Raw genomic sequence first — 21,436 nt, 5'->3', positions numbered from 1 at the left:
TGGATTTAAAAATATGAAAAATTTTGTGGCAGTAAGGTAAACCTAGTTCTCTGAAATCATACCAACTTTGTTTAAACTTAAGAATAAAGCTAATAATAAAAGCTATTTTATAATTTCTTACAATAGCTAGTACAGTTATCTGAATATAGTATTACTTAATTTCTCATACTATCAACAAAGATTTTTAAGAAAGACAATGTTTACATTTATTGCAGCATTTGCTACACTAAAAAAAATAAGTGTCTAACTATAGGAACATGTCTCTAATTTATGTAATAATTTCCAGCCATAAGTATTTTTCTAATTCAGCTAAATTGTAACTACTATGAGAGTGAGAACAGTGTCTCCAGTGTCTACAATAATGCTAAGGTGGTCACTGAATGTATGGAGAATAAATGAATTTAATTATCTATCTCTTTATCCACCAAAAAAGAAAAAAAAAGTTCTTTAATTTCTGTTACAGTGCATCCTGAACTGTCTGAAAAAGAATATACATAAAAACCCGAAATTTTTACCTTTTTACCTTTTTTAGGTTATTCATTATACTTAAAAAAAATGAATTGCTTATGTTCTCTCCATCATAACTGTCTTAATTTTTGTAGAATGCTTCTCAGCTTTTGTTCGCATGCATATATTTACTTTGATTTACTAAATCACTTTCCCATAATTAAATATTTAAGTTTTTAATCTAAGAAATGTTCCAGCAAACATAAATAAAATTTTTTAAGTTTTATTTTAGGTTCAGGGGTACATGTACAGGTCTGTTATACATGTAAACCTGTGTCACAGGGGTTTGTTGTACAGACTGTTTTATAGTCCAGGTATTAAGCCTACTACTCGATAGTTATTTTTTCTGCTCTTCTCCCTCCTCCCACCTTCAAGTAGGCTCCAGACTCTGTTACTCTCTTCTTTGTGTCCATGAGTTTTCATCATTTAGCTCCCACTTATAACTGAGAATATGTGGTATTTGGTTGTCTGTTCCTATGTTAGTTTGCTAAGGATAATGGCCTCCAGCTCTATCCACATTCCTGGAAAAGACATGATCTTATTCTTTTTTTAGCTGCATATATGCACTACATTTTCTTTATCCAATCTGTCACTGATGGGCACTTAGGTTGATTCCATGTGTTTCCTATTATGAATAGTGCTGCAATTCACATGCATATGTCTTTATGGTAGAATGACTTATATTTGTCTGGGCATAATACCAGTAATGGGATTGCTGGGTTGAATGGCAATTCTGTTTTTAGCTCTTTGAGGAATCGCCACATTACATTCCACAATGATTGAACTAATTTGCACCCCCACCAACAATGTGTAAGTCCTCCCTTTTTTCTGCAACCTCACCATCATCTGTTATTGACTTTTTAACAATAGCCATTCTGACTGGTATGAGATGGTATTTCATGTGGTTTTGATTTGGATTTCTCTAATGATCAGTGATACTGAGCTTTTTTTCATCTGTTTCTTGGCCACATGTATATATTTGGAAAAGTGTCTGCTCACGTCCCTTATCCACTTTTTCATAGGGTTGTTTTTTTACTGTAAATTTAATTTCCTTATAGATGCTAGATATTAGACCTTTGTCAGATGCCTACTTTGCAAATATTTCCTCCCATTCCGTAGGTTGTCTGTTTACTCTGTTGGTAGTTTCTCTTTTTTTTCATTTTTTTATTATACTTTAAGTTCTAGGGTACATGTGCACAATGTGCAAGTTTGTTACATATGTATACATGTGCCATGACAGTCTCTTTTGCTGTGCAGAAGTTCTTTACTTTAACTAGATCCCATTTGTCAATTTTTGTTTTTGTTGTGATTTTGACATCCTCGTCATGAAATATTTGCCTGTGCCTATATTGAGAATGATATTGCCTAGGTTGTCTTCCAGGGTTTTTATAGTTTTGAGTTTTACATTTAAGTCTCTAATCCATCTTGAGCTGATTTTTGTGTATGGTATAAGGAAGGGGTCCAGCTTCAGTCTTTTGCATATGGCTAGCCAGTTATCTTAGCACCATTTGTTGAATAGTGAGTGCTTTCCCCATTGCTTGTTTTTGTCTGCTTTGTCAAAGATCAGATGGTCATAGGTGTGCAGCTTTATTTTCAGGCTCTATATTCTGTTCCATCGACCTATGTGTCTGTTTTTGTACCAGTACCATATTGTTTTGGTTACTGTAGCCCTATAGCACAGTTTGAAGTTGGGTAACATGATGTCTCCAGCTTTGTTCCTTTTGCTTAGGATTCTCTTGGCAATCAGGCCTTTTTTTTTGGTTCCATACGAATTTTAAAATAGTTGTTCATATTCCTATGAAGAATGTCATTGATAATTTGATAGGAATAGCACTGAATCTATAAGCTGCTTTGGGCAGGATAGTCATTTTAATTATATTGATTTTTCGTATCCATGAACATAGAATGGTTTCCCATTTGCTTGTGTCATCTGATTTCTCTGAGCAGTGTTTTGCAGTTCTCATTGTAGAGATCTCTCACCTCCCTGGTTAGCTGTATTCATAGGTATTTTACTCATTTTGTGGCAAATGTGAATGGGATTGCGTTCCTGATTTGGCTTTTGGCTTTGTTGCTGTTGGTGTATTGGAGTGCTAGTGATTTTTTTTTAATGTACTGAATTTTATTACATAAAAGTACAATTAGTAAAATAATATACTAATTTATTTGAATATACTTTTAACTATAATTAATCATTTATTCCTCTCACTATAATGTTGACAAGTATTACTCTGAACACCTACCTTATACAATACTTAATATAAATTAACTACAAAGAGCCTCTCCACTTACATTTTCATCATGCATCTTATATTTTAATGTCCTTATTCTTTTATAGAACAGGTCATAAATAATGCCCAACTAATAAAAAAGAATCTCTAATATCTCTAATGCAGCAACAATCGATCACATGTTTTCACATGTGAATACAATAGGAATAAAATAACAGCATAAAGTAATTTGAAAGCTGTATTACATCATTACTTTTCAAAAAAATTTTTTCTAGGAAACAAGTACACTTTCAATGTAATTACAATGCTTCAAAAAATTTACTCCCTTTAAAGTTATATACAAATAATTTATCTAACAACTTTAGTTGTAGGTTAGTTTTTATACTCAACACTCTGATTTAGTGTAATGTGTGAAGGGTCAGTACCTTAGTTATTCTACTTTAAATTCTTTGATATTTACATAGAATCAATTTTGAATTAAATATTTGTTCATATTTATTGCATCTGAAAAAATATATTTTAGTATAAACTCTCTGGTGTTTTCTAAGCTGTAATTTTTGAAAAAAAAAAAAAAAGTGTTTCCAAATTCATTACATCTGCAGGACTCTTCTCCAATATAAATTCCCTGATGTTGAACAAAGCTTGAGCAACTGCTTCAGGGTTTTCCTCTAGTACAAAATGTGTGCAATAAGATCTATGATACAAGTAAAGGTACTACAACCCCCTTTATATTTGTAATGGTTGTCTTCAGAATAAATACTCTTCTTCACTTTAAAGGCTTATATTTTCTGAAAGAATTTTTGACAGTAATTGCACTTTTAATGCTTTTATTAACTATGAATCTTCTTTTTGTTTCTTTTTTTGAGACAGAGTTTTGCTCTGTCACCCAGGCTGGAGTGCAACGGCGTGATCTCGGCTCACTGCAACCTCCACCTCCTGGGTTCAAGTGATTCTCCTGCCTCAGCCTCTTGAGTAACTGGGACAACAGGCATGCCCCACCACGCCCAGTCAATGCTTGCATTCTCAGTAGAGACAAGGTTTCACCACGTTGGCCAGGCTGGTCTCGAACTCCTGACCCAAGGTGATCCACCCACCTTGGCCTCCCAAAGTGCTGGGATTACAGGCATGAGCCACCGCGAGAAGTGGCATAGCCTGGACACTGCACAGTGGAATTTATACAGGGATGTGATGTTAGAGAACTACAGAAACCTGTTCTTCCTTGCTATTGTTGTCTCTAAGCCAGACCTGATCACCTGTCTGGAGCAAAGGAAAAAACCTTTGACTACGAAGAGACATAAGACGATTGCCAAACCCCGAGTTACATGTTTTCATTTTGTCCAAGACCTTTGGCCAGAGAAGAGCATAAAAGATTCTTTCTAAAAAGTGATACTGAGAAGATATGAAAAATGTGGACATGACAATTTGCAGTTAAAAAAAAGGCTGTAAAAGTGTGGATGAGTTTACATAAGGTGCACAAAAGTGGTTATAATGGACTTAACCAATGTTTGCCAACTACCTAAAGAAAAATATTTCAATGTGCTAAGTATGTGAAAGTCTTTCATAAATTTTCAAATTCAAACAGATATAAGACAAGACACACTGGAGAAAAAAAAAAAAAAAAACTTTTAAATGTAAAGAATGTGGCAAAGCTTTTAACCAGTCCTCAACCCTTACTACACATAAGAAAATTCATACTGGAGAGAAACGTTATAGAAGTGAAGAATCTGGCAAAGCCTTTAAGCTGCCCTCTAACGTTACTACACATAAGATAATTCATACCGGAGGCCGGGTGCGGTGGCTCATGCCTGTAATCCCAGCACTTTGGGAGTCTGAGGCAGGCGTATCACGAGGTCAGGAGATCGAGGCCATCCTGGCTAACACGGTGAAACCCCGTCTCTACTAAAAGTAAAAAAAATCAGCCGGGCATGGTGTTGGGCGCCTGTAGTCCCAGCTACTCAGGCGGCTGAGGCAGGATAATGGCGTGAACCCGGAAGGCGGAGCTTGCAGTGAGCCGAGACCGCACCACTGCACTCCAGCCTGGGCAACAGAGCAAGACTCCGCCTCAAAAAAAAAAAAAAAAAAAGGTAATTCGTACTGGAGAGAAACCCGACAGATGTAGAGAATATGGCAAAGCTTTTAACCACCCCTCAAACCTTTTTTCATATAAGAAAATTCATACTGGAAAGAAACTATACAAGTATGATAAATGTGGCAAAGCCTTCATTCCATCCTCAATCCTTATTTAACATGATTTAATTCATACTGGAGAGAAACCCTACAAATGTGAAGAATGTGGCAAAGCTTTTAACTGTTCCTCAAACCCTGCTATACATAAGATAATTCATACTGGAGATATACCCTACAAATGTGACCAATGTGGCAAAACTTTCACCTGGTTTAGTCAAGCCTCACTAAGTGTAAGAGAACTCATCCTGGAGAGAAACCTTACAAATGTGAAGAATGTGGCAAAGCTTTTAACCGGTCCTCAGCCCTTAATAAACATAAAAGAATTCATATTGGACAGGAACCCTACATAGTAAATAATGTGGCAAATCTTTTAAATGTTCCTCATCCCTTAATAAGCATAAGATAATTTACACTGGAGAGAAACCCTATAAATGTGATGAATGTGAGAAAACCTTTAACCAGCCCTCAACTCTTACTAAATATGAGAATTTATATGGAACATAAACCCTACAAATATAAAGAATGTGACAAAGCTTTTTAAAGAAGTTCTCAACCCTTATTATACATAATTCATACCGGACAGAAACTCTACAAGTGTAAAGAACATGGCAAAGCCTACAACAAGTTCTCAATTCCTTTTTTTTTTTTTTTTGAGACAGAGTTTTGCTCTTATCACCCAGGCTGGAGTGCAATGGTGTGATTTCGGCTCACTGCAACCTCCGCCTCCTGGGTTCAAGCCATTCTCCTGCCTCGGCCTTCCGAGTAGCTGGGATTGCAAGTGCCTACCACCACACCTGGCTAATTTTTGTGTTTTTAGGAGAGATGGGGTTTCACCTTCTTGGTCATGCTAGTCTTGAACTCCTGACCTCAGATGATCCACTCGCCTCAGTCTCCTAAAGTGCTGGGATCACAGGCATGAGCCACCATGCCTAGCCATAAGCTCTCAATTCTTAAGAGGCATGGTGATAATTTATGCTGAAGAGGAACTCTACAAACCTGAAAGATGTGACGGTGCTTTTACCAACACCTCCAACTTGTCAATACATTAAAAAAAAAATTATACTAGTGTGAAACCCTAGAAATGTACAAAATGTGACAAAGCCTTTATATGGTTGCCACACTTGATTGTAGATTGTAGGTAAGATAATTCATACTGGTAAAACTCCTACCAGTGTGAAGAATGTGGCAAAACTTTTAATCAGTGCTTACACCTTATTTCACAGGAAAGCTATTACCCTTGAGAAAAGTTGTACAAACATAAAGAATATGGAAAAGTCATTAATGCTAGTGATTTTTGTACATTGCTTTTGTGTCCTGAAACTTTGCTGAAGTTGTTTATCAGCTGAAGGAACTTTTGGGCTGAGATCCTATTATCTAGAAAATTTATATATACAATATATATAAATATATACATAGAATCCAGACATAGAATCATTGTCATCTGCAAACAGGAATAGTTTGACTTCCTCTCCTCCAAGTTGAACATACTTTATGTCTTTCTCTTGCCTGATGGCCCTGGCCAGGACTTCTGACAATTAATTTTTAGGACCACTTTACAACACTTACTGAGTATTTGCAGTCCCCTACTATTTGTAATAGTAAAATATTGGGACAATTTGAAATGAGCAACAATTAAAAATTTTTAAAGACAACCCAAATATCCCAAACTAAGTGGAAGAATTAAATTAATGAAATTATGGTAAGTTACAAAATAGTACATATTATGTAATATCCCTTTGTTTTAATGTATCTATATATGTATGAAGAATATGCAAGGATATATACTACACAGTGAGTGGCAGCTGTCTCTAAATAGGCAAGATTATATGTGTTTGTAATATTGTTCCTTGACTAATCTGTTTGTGGTTTTTTGCTTGATCTTGGTTTTTGAGCATAACACGCCCACGTGACTGTGTAATAATAATTAATACATTAATTAATAGAAAGTCCACTGTTGAATATTTATATTGGATTTTCCTCCCCACTGGCTAATCATTATTCTCACATATTTAGATTATCCAACTTTTTGCCATTACAAAGAATTCAACAGAAATAACTGGGTAAGCCTGAATTAAAATAATAAAGTAAAATAGGGGAGAAAATCCTGAAAAATGAATAACATTCCTTAAAGAAAAAGAATTGTAAAATCACCCCAGTCATGCCCAAATCAGTAAAAACTAGTGGCCAAAAAAATATTAATTTTAAATCAATTCATTCTTGAGCTTTCAAAGCAATGTTGACTACATCACAAACTACTATTATTTGTAGTTCCCAGAATTTAGGATTAGGTCTTTGTCTGCATGGCTACCAAGTAAACAACAGGTACTTCATGTCTTATTCATGTGCTGTTTTCTCTGTGAAGCCTTTGCTGATTCCTCCCGACATTGATAGATACCATTGCCATATGCACCCTTCTTGTACATACTTCTGTTTTACATTTTACCATAATATAAAGTAAATATGTGTCTGTCTCTTCCATTGGATTAAAAGTTCCCTGAAAGCAGAAACCATATCTTAGCATTTTTATATTCTCTGCCCTATCCCTAACACAGTGAAATATTAATGAAACTGCTATAAAAAATGCCTGAGTTACCAAATCTGACACAGTCATTTCGACAAACATTTAAGTCGATTTATGGAAGGTATAAAAGGAACTAAAACTGTGGCTCTTCACCATAAGAAGCTTAAAAGGTTAATGGAGAAGTTTATACAAGAATATAAGTAATTATAAAACACACAGAATAAATCTTAGAAGTACAAATGAAGTGTTACAAGTGTACAGCAAAGGGAGAAGTGAATTCTGTCTGAAAAGGAGGGATCAGGGAAAGTTTCCTGGAAGAGTCAGTAGATCAGAGAAGCTTTAAAAGATGATTAGGATTTTAAAAGGTAGAAAAGGTAAGAAAATATAGAGAACTGGCTGGGCACAGTGGCTCATGCCTGTAATCCCAGCACTTTGGGAGGCTGAAGTGGGTGGATCACTTGAGGCCAAGAGTTCAAGACCGGCTTGGCAAACACGGTGAAGCTCCGTCTCTACCAAAAAATATAAAAATGAGCCAGGTGTGGTGCCACGCACCTGTAGTCCTGGCTACTCGGGAGGCTGAGGCACAAGAATCGCTTGAATCCAGAAGTTGGAGGCTGCAGTGAGCCAAGATCAGTGGAGTGCACCACTGCCCGTGAAAAAGAATGAGACTCTGCACCCCCAACAACAACAAAAAAAAATATAGAGAAAGAACCAAGTAGAATCCAGTCTCACTTTCACGTACAGTAGGTGAGGAGGAGTATTTTTTTTTTAAGTAGAAAAACAGAGTAGCATTAATTCCTAGACATCCTTAATTTAGAAATTTGGAGAAGTCAGTTTACAACTGATTAAACAGGCAAAATGAGATTTCTTCTTTATGTTCCAAACCATACCTGGAAAAAAATTTCACTTTACCATCAGATAACTTTTAGAAACCAAAGATTATCAATAAATGTGATTTTTTCTATACATGATTTTCATTAGAGTCGTCAGATTAGGTAGGATGTTAGGAGGGGAGAATTAAAGGCACATTTCAAATTAGGTATAATGACTTTCAACATATCCATAGTGTCCCATATAAAATAAATCTTAATTCTATTCTTATTTGTCCTAAGAAAAAAAAAGGAAAAAAATTAAAATGCCTTGTCCAAGATCCAAAACTAAAAGAAAATTAAAGAAAATATACTTACTGTAACACAACCTTTAGAAGCTCCTTTAATTTTACCAATATAAACAGAAGTAAATACAAAATCCAGTTGCAGATCCATCTCATTACTAGGCATAATACTGGAAATGTTTTCCATGACAGGATTATACGGGCATAATTCAGATGACATCTAACAAGGAATAAATCACAAAATGCATGTAACTCTAAGTATTATATAAATACTGAAAATGACTTTCACCATCAAATTCTTCTTTAAATTACTATTAGTAAATTTTTGAAGAATTTTATACTGTTCTTACTGTGAAGAAATAGTTATCTAGATTTTTTTCCTGAAAAAATATGACTTACCTTTGAGAAAATTACACTAAATAGCTGAATTCAAAATTAATTCCAGAAATATACACTCCTCTGTATCAAAAGCCATGGTTTCACATTCAATAGTCTCTAATAGGTTTTATTCATTTTTAACTTGACAGAAGTAAGTTTTAAACATATACTGTACTTTTATTTAAAATGAGTTTTTAAATATATGATCTCTTTGAATCCCCACAACCACCCAATACGCAGGTTTTTCAGTTTTCCATTTCATAAATAAAGTTAACAGATGTTTAGATTGGTTAAACGACCTGCCCAAAATCATGCGATTAGTAAGAAGCAAAACAAAGATTCAAATGCAGGTTTCTCTCTCCAGGTCCAGTGTCACTTCAACCATAAAAACTGTTTCCATTAACCAAAATAATGTTTTTGCTACTGTACTTTAAAGATTTTTTATTTTAGATTCGGGGTACATGTGCAGATTTGTTACAAGGATAAATTGCATGATGCTGAGGGTTGGGCTTCTATTGAACCTGTCACCCAGATAATACCCAACAGGAAGTTTTATGGCCCGGGCTCTCCTCATCGCCTCCCTACTTTTGGAGTCTCCAACGTCTGTTGTTCCCATCTTTACGCCTATGTGCTACTGCACTTTCAATATGCCATGAAGGAACGTAAGTGCCTAAGAATGATCCATTATATCAAATCTATATACTCTATGTTTGAAGACAACCAACCAGAAATGGCTTATACTTGCCTAAAATCTCAAAAATCATATCACTTCCACTCAAATGACTATATAACTTTGCTTTTAAATTATAATAGAAAACCAAGCAATATCAGCAGCAACTCTTTTCCACTGTTTCTTCTGAATTTTATACTACTTTCAGATGACTTTTTCAACTTTTTCAAATGTGTCGAACCTCTGCACATTATCCCTAACACCACACATGACCAGATTACTACTAAAGCAATTATTATGAACATGTACTCACTCCCCTCTTACCTCTAGCAATTGTGACTAATCCTTGTCTAAAACATACCATACTCATTATTTTAAACCCAGCTCATAATGCCATTTACCTGCTTAATTGAATTTCTTTGTCATTCTCATGTTTTATTGCTTAGTATACTATTAATATCTTCTTATTCCCTAAGTAAAAAAGGGAATCAAATCAATCAAATTAAATCAGATAGCTTCAACATCAGTCAGACAAATAACTGTGGGCTTTTTTAGTGATAAAATGAGAAGTTGGTATAGAAATAATTTCTCACTGGGCTTCACATTTGGGAAAACTAGCTGGCTTCTAAAAATGATCAATCTATATTTCTCATAATTCATTTAAAACTGGAACAAGAGAGAGCATAGAAATGTGGCACTCTGCCTTATGGTAGATCTCCACACTATTGGCTGCTTGGTTGTGATTATGAATTTAGTAAATTCTAAAAGATATGTTATTTTCTTATAATATGATCATTTCATACTGCACTGTCAATTTATTACCCTGCCAAGGCCTAATTCTTCTATAAGTTTAAATTCATTATCAACAATGACACTTTTAATTATACATGCAACTAAACCATCAAGTAGGATGTTGACCCAATCTAGCAAAAATGGTTACATTTTTGCAAAAATTCAGAACAAAGCTGCTGAAGTGATTTCTACGTGGAATACCAAATACAAAAGCAAATACCCATGAAACAATAATCAGACCAAACTGTTTTCATAGATTGGGCCAACTCTTCATCATACTCTGCAAAATAAGAGCCTCTGACATTATTCAAAAACAAAACAAGATAAGTTTACTATAATTCTGCACTGGTGGTCAATGATCTTTTCTTACAAATAGAATAATCAGAGGCTAATAACAAGAAAGAGTACCAGCTGGGAGCAGCAGCTCACGCATGTGATCCTAGCACTTTGGGGGGTGGAAGTAGGAGGATTGTTTGTGCCCAGTAGTTAAGAGACCAGCCTGGACAACACAGGGAGACCCTCATCTCTAAAAATAATATATATTTTAAAAACATTAGCCAGGCATGCTGGCACGAGCCTATGGTCCCAGCTATTTGAGAGGCTGAATGAGAGGACTGCTTGAGCCCAAGAGGTTGAGGCTGCAATGAGCCATGATCATGCCACTGCACTCCAGCCTGGGTGACAGGGCAAGACCCTGTCTCAAAAAGAAAGAAAGAACAAATACTGATAAAAAAATGTTTTGAACCTTATTTTAGACCTACTCTCTTCAAAGGACTGAATTAATTGACTGATACTAAACTAACACACTTCCATTTATTATTTTCTATAAGAATGAAGAGGCAGAGAGGACTTACCAAATTTGACAGGTTTCTGACCTATATCCCCAAAGCCATGTTTTTTCCTCTATATCATACTGCCTTCGTAATATGTGAGGAAAAGGAGTAATTCCAAGTAGCCATAATACTCCAAGACCAGACATATAAATACTAGAAAATGTGTTTAATTCTACAAAATGTTAGTGAAATGTCCAATGAAAGCCAGAAAAAAGAAAAATATTCAAGTAATAGAATATTTAGACTGAAAAAATATAAATCACCAGAAAAAAATGGTATAATCTTTTTGTTTCAAAATAAAGACAACTACATATTTCATTCAAACTACTATAAAAGTTGTCTCAAAATTCAAACTAAGAAAATTTCTAATTTTCATTACAATATTCAGCTTGATAAAACAAGTAACAGTCATTAATCAATAGTGTATATTTCATTGTTAATCTGGGAGAAGACAGAAATAAATTACCTGTACAGATTCACGTGAAATCAACGGTAGTTCTGACAATGCTGATTCAGAAATGCTCTCATTTTCATTAGTTGTCTCATGGTCTTGCTTAGATTGTAACTTAAGAATTTCTGAACTTTTATGCTCAACAGGTCCTTCTTCATCACTGGAAACAACAACTAAGAGGAAAAGAAAAATGTATTTTTATTCTTTTTTTTTTTTTTTGAGACACAGTCTTCCCATCTTGGCTCACTGCAACCTCTGCCTCCCGGGCTCAGGCAATTCTCCTGCCTCAGCCTCCTGAGTAGCTGGTATCACAGGCATCCACCACCACGCCCAGCGAATTTTTGTTTTAAGTAGAGGTGGGGTTTCAGCATGTTTGTCAGACTGTTCTCAAACTCCTGACCTCAGGTGATCCTCCTGCCTCAGCCTCCCAAAGTCCTGGGATTATAGGAATGGGTCACTGCGCCCAGCCGAAAAATGTTATTTCAAATGTGTAACAATCACCTATCAAAAAAAGAACTTTCGGTTGGGTGCAGTGGCTCACTCCTATAATCCCAGCACTTTGGGAGGCTGAGGTGGGTGGATTCCCTGAGGTCAGGAGTTCAAGATCAGCGTGGCCAACATGGTGAAACCCTGTCTCTAGCAAAAATACAAAAATTAGCCAGGTGTAGTGGTGCATTCCTGTAATCCCAGCTACTCGGGAGGCCGATGAAGGAGAATTACTTGAGCCCGGGAGCGGGTGGCTGCAGTGAGCCGAAATCGCACCACTGCACTCTAGCCTAGCTCACAGAGCGAGACTCTGTCTCAAAAAAAAAAAGAACTTTGTAATTATTGCAATTTATTTTTAATAATCCTGTTAATCACCTAAATTTATTCAATTTAGAAACAGGCCTATCATTTGTTATCTGATTTATAGTAGTTATAGACAATGACTCCATATCAGTGCAATTATTCAGCAGTTACCCACACCCTTACCTTCTAAAGAACAAAGATTTTAAAAAATGGATAAAGCAATGAGGAGGCCTTAGGAACAAATGCTAGTTCTCACAGTGTATTGTGCCATCACTCTAAATTGTACTTTAAGTCCTGTTACATGAATTGCTTCAAGGAATGGGAAATTAATAACTAGGGGAAGATGTGGGAGACTATTCGCTGGAGATCCTTTAAAACCTTTGGAAGTTCTTTGTACCATGTGACGGCATCAACTACTCAGAAGCTGATTAAATCAAAATTAATGATAATAATTAGCACTTAAACTCTGCATACTTCATCAACCAAATGACATTAATGATGGTCCTTAAAGAATCTATTTTAAAACTACTGAGTGAGATTACTGTGTACTAATCTAAGAAAAAATTACTTCTGTTTTCAAGTCCTCCATTATGTTTACCTAAACCAATATTTTAAAACTCATGAAGGAAACTCCAAACCCCAAACCTTTTTTTCCTAAAGTTAATATATTCCACAATGATGTCATAAACAGCTTATGGCCTTAGCCAAATTTGTTCAAGAGGAAGAAAAAAACAACTAAGTGAAGCAGAGGAAATTAAGTAACTTTATAATCCTCCTGTCACTTACTTGGTTCAGCTGAGATCAATGACTGGTTCCCTTCATTATGTCCTCTTAGAACAGGCTTTTCTATTGTATTCAACTCATTCTCATCCTTCTCAACCAGGGAAGAAATCCCCACAGTATCAATGGAATTAGAGTTCTCAACAGTTTCAGTGGTTGAACAGGCAGAGGCACTTTTGGTGGTGTTACTCAAAGTCAACTCCTGACAGTTAAATAAGGATAGTTTGGTAAAATCACTTTTTGTAGGTTTAGTTGTAATTTCTTCAGGCAGTTTTAGATCCTGATGACAGTTTTCACTTGACTTTTCAAACTCAGTGGATATTGTTGAGTCATCTTCTTGTTTTTTCTAAACATAAACACATAGAAAAAAATAGCATTTTTCAAATTTGGCTTGCTTAAACCATTTTTAAATTTCTAAAAAAAAGTAAAAATATTGTATCACTTCTATAACTACACGTATAGAAAACTAAACAATTATACCACATTATACTTGCCAATGTCTCCCAAGTATAAAGATATGGGGTTTGATCTGTCCAATCTGATGCCTGATAATTTTTTAAAAGGTGAAACTGGGAGATTTCCATCATTACAAATGCTTTGTCACACAGTCTCCCACGATCTAAGTCAACTTTAGAATGAGAAGATGTATTTATCTATTTTTATTTTGCAAAAGTAATAATGCCAATGTGACTACTTTGGTAAAACTACTTTGGTAAAAAAAAAAATTTTAATTAACAATATAACAACATTGAAAATTATGAAAATCAATCATTGCCTTCAGTATCTCATCTACTGTATAAATCTAAATCATGCTTATAATTACAACCCAAAAACATTACAAGATCCTGAAATGATTTATGGATCAAAGAAATTGAAAAGCTTCTTACTGTTTTATTGCTATTTATATACTAAGTCTTTGAAAATACAAAATGTATGTATTTAATATGATAATTCTTTACTTACAATAAATTCCCTAAACTCTAGATAAACAGAAGCTTAAAGAATTTGATAAGTGAATTGCTACTGATAAAATAAATCTAATAATAATTTTACAGAGCAAACAAAAAAAAGCAAGTGATTAGACAGTATGAATTGTATTTGGCTGAAATAAAGAAAAAGTCTAAAGGATGTACAACAAACTACTAAGGAAAGAGTGATACAAGAAAAGGAGCAATTTTAACTTTTTTAGTCATTCATAATATTTGAAATGTGTTCCAATAACTCTGTATCACCGAGAAAAGTTGCATTTAAAATTGTTTTTTAATAATAAAGCTAACAGTGAACCAAAAAAAAAAAAAAAGAAATCTGATAATAAAAGCTGAAAGCTAGAGGAACATTATTTGGCCACAGTCAACTCATTTTTATCATAGCATGAAATAATTTCCTATAATATCTAAATACCTCTACTTACTGTCTGTTCTGTTGACTTATCCAAAGAAGCACAATTTTGAGAATCAGGTAAATTATTTCTAAGCCTTCTCTTTGTCTTCCTGGAAATCAGAGTGGGTTCCATTTTTGAATCAGAATATTTAACAGCCTTGTTTCTGCTTTCCTGTTCGAGATGATCACAACCTCTACTTCCACTGTTAAGGTCTTAAAAAACAAATGAAGCATAAATATGGACAAAAAAGTATAGAGAGAATCTCTTTTAGAAGAGCTCGAAGAAACATCATCAAAATTGCTATACTACTTCCACAGCTCATGAAAATAGAAGTATACTGTTAAATTCTCATACTGACACTGGATGAAGGTAAAGGCATGCCCTATTTTAATTGGCATACACAAAGTAAACGTTCATTATACAATAGTTGTGAGGTGAGAAAAATACATAAAGAAGCAATATCCTTTTTCATTGTAGCCAAAGCAAAGCCACCAAACTGTTTTTCCATTTGCTATAAATGAATTTGGTTGTACTATCAAAAAAGGGGGGGTCTTATTAAAATCTAGAAAATTCATGTCTTAAAGTTTGGTAATTCAATGTGACTTTATAAACTAGTCTTTTAAAATGTAATTTACATAAATACATATTTTTAGTGGAAAGGGACTATAATTTGAAAGAGTGTTGATTGCTACTCTTTAAAAGGAGCCAAAATACCTTTGCTCTGTAGTTGGCTATAATATGTGATCATTCACAAGGTTGCCAATTTACTTACCAATAATCAAGACCCTGTCATTTTAAATCTCCAATTTACTCAATAATCAAGACTCTGTCATTTTAAATCTCCAATAAATCCATCATTCTAGAGAAGTACATCCTTTTTTAAGTCAACAAGAAATCATTTTGAAACTCATGCCAATCATTACTAAAAATACTATTTGTTTTCAAATATATGTACTGTACAAAAATACCTTCCAAAAGTTTCCACCTAATTAACTAAAAGTTATCCTGAATTATTTTGCTTTCTGAATCTATGTCATACAAGTACCAATTCAAAGTTAATGCACAGCAAGTCACAAAGCAGTTGCCTTTAATTCACAATTTTCAATTCATCTGACTGGCCTGACTTCTCCATTCATGGAACGTTCTTCAATACCACACATCTTCTCTTCGAACTATTCTTGCTTTTACTGTAGCTTCAACAATTCCTAATAACTAATATTCATGATAATCTGTCTTTGACATTACTTAAAGGAAGGCACTGGAATGGGACTGAGGGTAAAAATTCCGAGAGGGTCAACAGCCTTTCAATTTCCAGAGAAAACACCTTACTCACTCCCTAAGGAAAATAAAACTCCCTCCAAATCATCAACACAATATTTAGGACAGCACATTAAATTTTATATGTAATACTGTAAACTATTAAAGTGGTCTAATACAATTTCTACACACAACGTATCAAACTATAATTTCTAAACATAAATATTATACTACAGTAAAATGACTCATGAAAGGAAAGGGGCTTGAGAAAAACTTGGTTATACAGGAATTTTCTTTTAAAGAATTTATTATTTGTACATCGGTCAAGCCTGTCTCATGGAAAAATGAGTAACTTTATTATATAGAATGAAATATTGTAAAAATAGGATTACACCTGCATCATATATAATTTAACCTGCAAATATTACTAGCATATAAAACTAAAAAGGTGAAAAATCCTTTAAACAAAAGAATATTAAGTATTTCCAAGGTATTATGTTGGTGAAAGCAAATTCCACAAGGCAAACTTAATGTGCTACGGAAAAAAATGGTACACCTAAGGTTTAATTCAGAGTTTCCATTAATTTACAGGTTTTTTTTTTTAAATGACTGGTATCAGATGTAGGAGAGTAAACTTTGTTTTAATAAAGATCCGATAGCTAATTTTATTAGAAACACTTTCCCTACCATACCAGTGGTGGTACCTTCAGGGATACTGAAAAACTAAAAAATGTTTCTTTTGTCATGTACTTTTCCCTGATGCATGTCTAAAATGCCACTGTGACCTTGAGGTAATACTCCTGGGTATAAATCAGAAAGTATTTTATTCAAGTCAATGTGAGGACTACTGCTTTCCTGGGTAGAGTAGGAATCTTTGTCTTGATAGTATCTGAAATGAGCCCACTTGTACAATTACTTATATTTTTACTTGGTAATCAATACAGTCATCCCTCAGTATCCTCAAGGGATTGGTCCCAGGGACCCAGGATACCAACATCCATGGATCCATAAGCTCCTAGAGGTATAGTATTTGCATATAACCTATATACATTCTCCTGTATAGCTTAAATAATCTCTAGATTACTTATAATATCCAATACAACATAAATGTTATGTAAATAGCTGTTATACATATTTTTATTATTGTATTATTCTATTATTTATTATTGTATTACTGAAGTTTTTTCAAATATTTTCCATCTTTGGTAGGTTGAATCTGCAGGTACAGAACACAAAGATACAGAGAAATGACTGTAATTATTTCTAAGAAAGTACAGTTTAAAACAAATGCTTTTCATTATACATTGACAGTGACTAATTGGAAGCTTGTCTGTACAAAGTCACAGCACATTCTCCAAAGACTGCCTTTATAAGAGTTTCAGCTGGTTTCTTGTACAAATATAAGTTATTAGTCTAGTTTCATTTAAAAATTTTTTCTATTAAAAAGCCTACTAAAAAGAATCTTTAAATAGCTGTGCTCTAAATGAAGTGCAATGAATTTTTGCATAGTGCCATTAAAAGACTTTTTTGTATTATGAATGACTTATGAAATAACTCAAAACTAAAATAGTGGCCAAGCGTGGTGGCTCATGCCTATAATCCCAGCACTTTGGGAGGCCAAAGGAGACAGATTGCTGGAGCCCAGGAGTTTGAGACCAGCCTGGGCAATATGGCAAGACCCTGTCTCTGCAAAATACAAAAAATGAGCCAGGCGTGGTGTTGCATGACTATAGTCTCAACTACTCAAGAGGCTGATGTGGGAGAATCACTTGAGCCCAGGAGACAGAGGCTGAAATGGGCTGTGATCATGTGTGATCATGCCACTGTACTCCAGCCTGGGTGACAGAGTAAGGCCCTGTCTTAAAAAGAAAAAGAAAAAGAGAAAAGCAAGAAAGCAAGCAAGCAAGAGACCTCAACAAACATTTGAAGCTATCAATAATCCAACAGACCCCTGAAGGTGTTAGTTTCACAAATAAATAATGTAGTAAAATTGTTTTTCTCCAAGTATCAGTAAAATATTTTTAATTCTTGAAAGACAGACAAACAAGAAAAAGAAGTCAAATCATAAATCCTACATATGCAAGGAGGCCTACAAAAAATTTCCCCAAGTCTAGGAAGTATTTACCTTCAAATTTGCTAATAGTCGCTTGTTTGGCATCCTCCTAAATTTGAGAGAAATTCTAATGAATAGAGAATGTATTTCATAGTAGGTGAACAGACAGTGATAAGCTAATAATAAAAAGCCAGCTAGCAGTAACATTAATATCCATGGAAACAACACTTAGAAATAGCTAAATTAACATAACTTCATAGCTATATCCAAGTCTCCCCAAAGAAGAAAAAAATATTAAAATTTAACCTTTGGGATCAGTAAATAAATCCGGAAATGAGTACTATACTACATAAAAGGTTTAGCAATTTTCTTTGTGTTGCCAAATAATCTCCCTTTACTTTCACATATCCTTTCAAAGTAAAATAAAATAATTTATTTATAACAAAAATTTATACAATAAGCAAAAATTCAAATTCCAACAGTTTTCTAAGGTTCACAAACCTTTAGGCTGAGTATCGGACATTAAAAGAGAAATGTCATCATCCTTTCTTCGTTTTTCTTTATTGTGCACAGCCTGCTTCACAGAATTGTCATCTACTGTCTTACTTCGTTGTGAGCCCCTGCAAAAGAGAATTGTATTATATTCAATTCTAATAAAGCCCCAATGAATTTAGAAGCCAACTATCATGTATTTAAAAATCCAACAGATTAGAAACACAGTCCCACATGGCAGACTGTAAGAGCTGGGTAGTAAAAAAAAAATTGAACTCAGATTTAAGAAATAAGTTATCCTCCCTTTTCTACCTTTAAATTCCCCATGTGTGTTTTGGGGGTGGGGGGAAACGAGATATCAACATTGGAGGACTGTGCACATGCAAAATTAGCAAAAGAGTAATACTATACAGTATTAAATAAGTTAGGTTTAAAAAGTAAAATTCCAAGGACACAAGTACCTCAATAATCAAACCTATGTATAGTCAAACAATTACAAGCCAAAGTTGAATGTTAATATATTCCAAGCATGGTTCATATATCCAAAAGTAAGTATGGTAACAAATTTTCAATAGTATGTGGTAATAAATTTTACCTATAGAGAAAATAATTTAAAGTCTAAGGTACTGGTAAAATAACAAATTTTGGAATGATAGTCACAATGTTATTGCTAATAAAAATTCAGAAATACAAAACATACTATAATGTATAAGTGCATACATATGAAACAAAATATAAAAATTTAGACTGGAAGGATTCAAGCCTATTTGGATAGTAGAGAACTCTAAAGAGGGAGAGTATTAGAATCAGGGAATATAAAATAAGTAAGTTTTCAACTTTCTATAATACTTCTTTAAAAACAAATTTAAATCTGAAAAAACAGGAATTATATTGGTTAAATCTGAGTGATAAATATTGGAATATCATTCTCTATACTTATGTGCATATTTAAAGTATTTCAAAATTTAAAAATATATAAATTATTTACATCTAAGGCAGCTAGTATAAGTCAAAAACAAGGACTATAAAGACCAATAGCATATAATGCTTCTTTGTTTTGAGAGAATTATTTGGAAGGGTAAAAATGACTTATAAATAAAAAAAAGCTATAGTATCCGAACATCACCAGTGTAGCGTCATAGTTAAAGAAAGGGTTATAGGTGCTATTACACTGCTCATTTTCATATTTACTTTGGTACAATTTTATTTTCAGATTGGAAATTAAAAGGCCAAATAATCAAAATCATAAGGGTGAGCCAATTTCACTTGCAAAGAGGTTCTGACTGAGTCAAATCATTCCACTCCTCAACTCTCAAGAATTATTCTTGAAGAACAAGGGCATCTAAGCAAATTTATACCATAGAGTTTTGTTTACTGAACATGAAAACCAAAAGAGAAGTCAAAAAAATTTTGTTCTCCCCGAAAGAATTATCACTACAGGCACTATAAACAAAAATAGAATGTGACCTAAAAGACAATCTAAAAAGATGCTTAGGTGCTTATGTTTCCCCTGATATAAGAAGCAAACAGTATAATAGTCCTTGTTTTTCTAACACAATGAACACTGAAAAACAAAATAAGACTTCATCTGTAAACCACTTTAAAAGTTACATGGTTGTAGAAAAAAGACTTTATAATAGAGGATTTTCTTGACCAAATGCTAAGCATTAAGTAGTTGGCATGAAACCAAAAATAAAAATGAATAAGTATTTTCAAAAGGTAATGTCATATGATTCAAATGCACATATAGAGAAGCCAAACACATCTGTGATATAATCTCAATCCAAATAACAGTTTTTTGCAGAATATGACAATCTGGTTCTAAACTATAGATGGTGGAAAGTCATATGTTTAAAGATAAGGATAGCAATGTTCAAACACTGTTAGCTTCCATCCTCTTATAAGAAAAGGAAATGAATGGACTGGAAACACCCAAGTTCCTGAACAAGAAATATAAACATTCACATTATTCAAGTAAATGTAATAAAAGCTCAAAATAAATATTTTCCAGTGTGACAAAATTCTACGAAATTTTTTAAATACTCAAGCAAATATATTTTAAAATTATAAAAATGTATTAAAATAGTGTGGTACTAGAATAGAGACATATCAACCATAGAAACAGAAAACAGAACCCAGTAACAAACTTTCAAATAAATGCTCAAAAGATTTTTGACAGGGATGCTGAAACCATTCAATAGGGAAGGGATAGTCTTTTCAATAAAGGGTGCTGTGAATAAAGGATAGTCATATGCAAAAGGAAGAAGTTGGATGGTTATCCAACACCATCTACAAAAATTAACTCAAAATGGATCAAACACCTAAATATAAGGCAGAAAACTATAAAACTCTTAGAAGAATACATAGGGGAAACTTTTATGACTTTAGATTTGGCAGTGATTTACTGGATATAACAACAAAAACACAGTTAACAACAAAGATAAATTTGAATTCATTAAAATTAAAAACTTATGGCTGGGCACGGTAGTTGACACCTGTAATCCCAGCTACTTGAGAGGCTGAGTGAGGACTGCTTGAGGCCAGAAGTCAAGAACAGCCTGGAGAACATAATGAAACCCCGCCTACACACACACACATACACACACACACACACACACACACACACAAAATTTAATAATTAACTAGGCATGATGGTATGCCCCTATAGTCTTAGCTACTCAGGAAGCTGAGGGGAGAATCACTTGATCCCAGGAGTTCAAGGTAGCACTACAATCGTGCCACGCACTCCAGACTGGGCAATAGAATGAGGCTCTGTCTCAACAACAACAAAAAAATCAAACCACATACATATTAAGGGATTAATACTGAGAATATATAAAGACCTCCTACAGCTCAACAAAAAATAAATAATCAAAAAATGGGCAAAGTATTTGAAGAAATGTTTCTCCAAAGACATACAAATGGCCAATTAGCATGAAAAGATGTTCAACATTACTAATCACTAGGGAAATGCAAGCCCAAATAACAACATACCATTTCACA

The 21,436-nt window shown here is 34.0% G+C and overlaps 1 protein-coding gene across 6 annotated transcripts in view; it reads right to left on the bottom strand.

Annotated features, from left to right (window-relative positions):
• SENP7 (SUMO specific peptidase 7) overlaps positions 1-21,436 on the bottom strand; it is a 167,988-nt gene that overhangs the window by 30,263 nt on the left and 116,289 nt on the right. For all 6 annotated transcript variants that reach the window (XM_033211426.1, XM_033211428.1, XM_033211429.1 and 3 more), the window contains 5 exons: positions 18,443-18,561; positions 14,662-14,843; positions 13,257-13,596; positions 11,697-11,854; positions 8,631-8,777 (listed from right to left, as the gene is read on the bottom strand). In XM_033211426.1, coding sequence (XP_033067317.1) covers positions 8,631-8,777; positions 11,697-11,854; positions 13,257-13,596; positions 14,662-14,843; positions 18,443-18,561 — 946 coding nt within the window. The remainder of the gene's footprint in view (positions 1-8,630; positions 8,778-11,696; positions 11,855-13,256; positions 13,597-14,661; positions 14,844-18,442; positions 18,562-21,436) is intronic.

This window comes from Trachypithecus francoisi, unplaced genomic scaffold (assembly GCF_009764315.1).
Source record: "Trachypithecus francoisi isolate TF-2019V2 unplaced genomic scaffold, Tfra_2.0 Lachesis_group0, whole genome shotgun sequence".
Lineage (NCBI taxonomy): Eukaryota > Metazoa > Chordata > Mammalia > Primates > Cercopithecidae > Trachypithecus > Trachypithecus francoisi.
The sequence above is the reverse complement of the archived record's forward strand: the minus strand, read 5'-3'. Positions and strand labels throughout refer to the sequence as shown.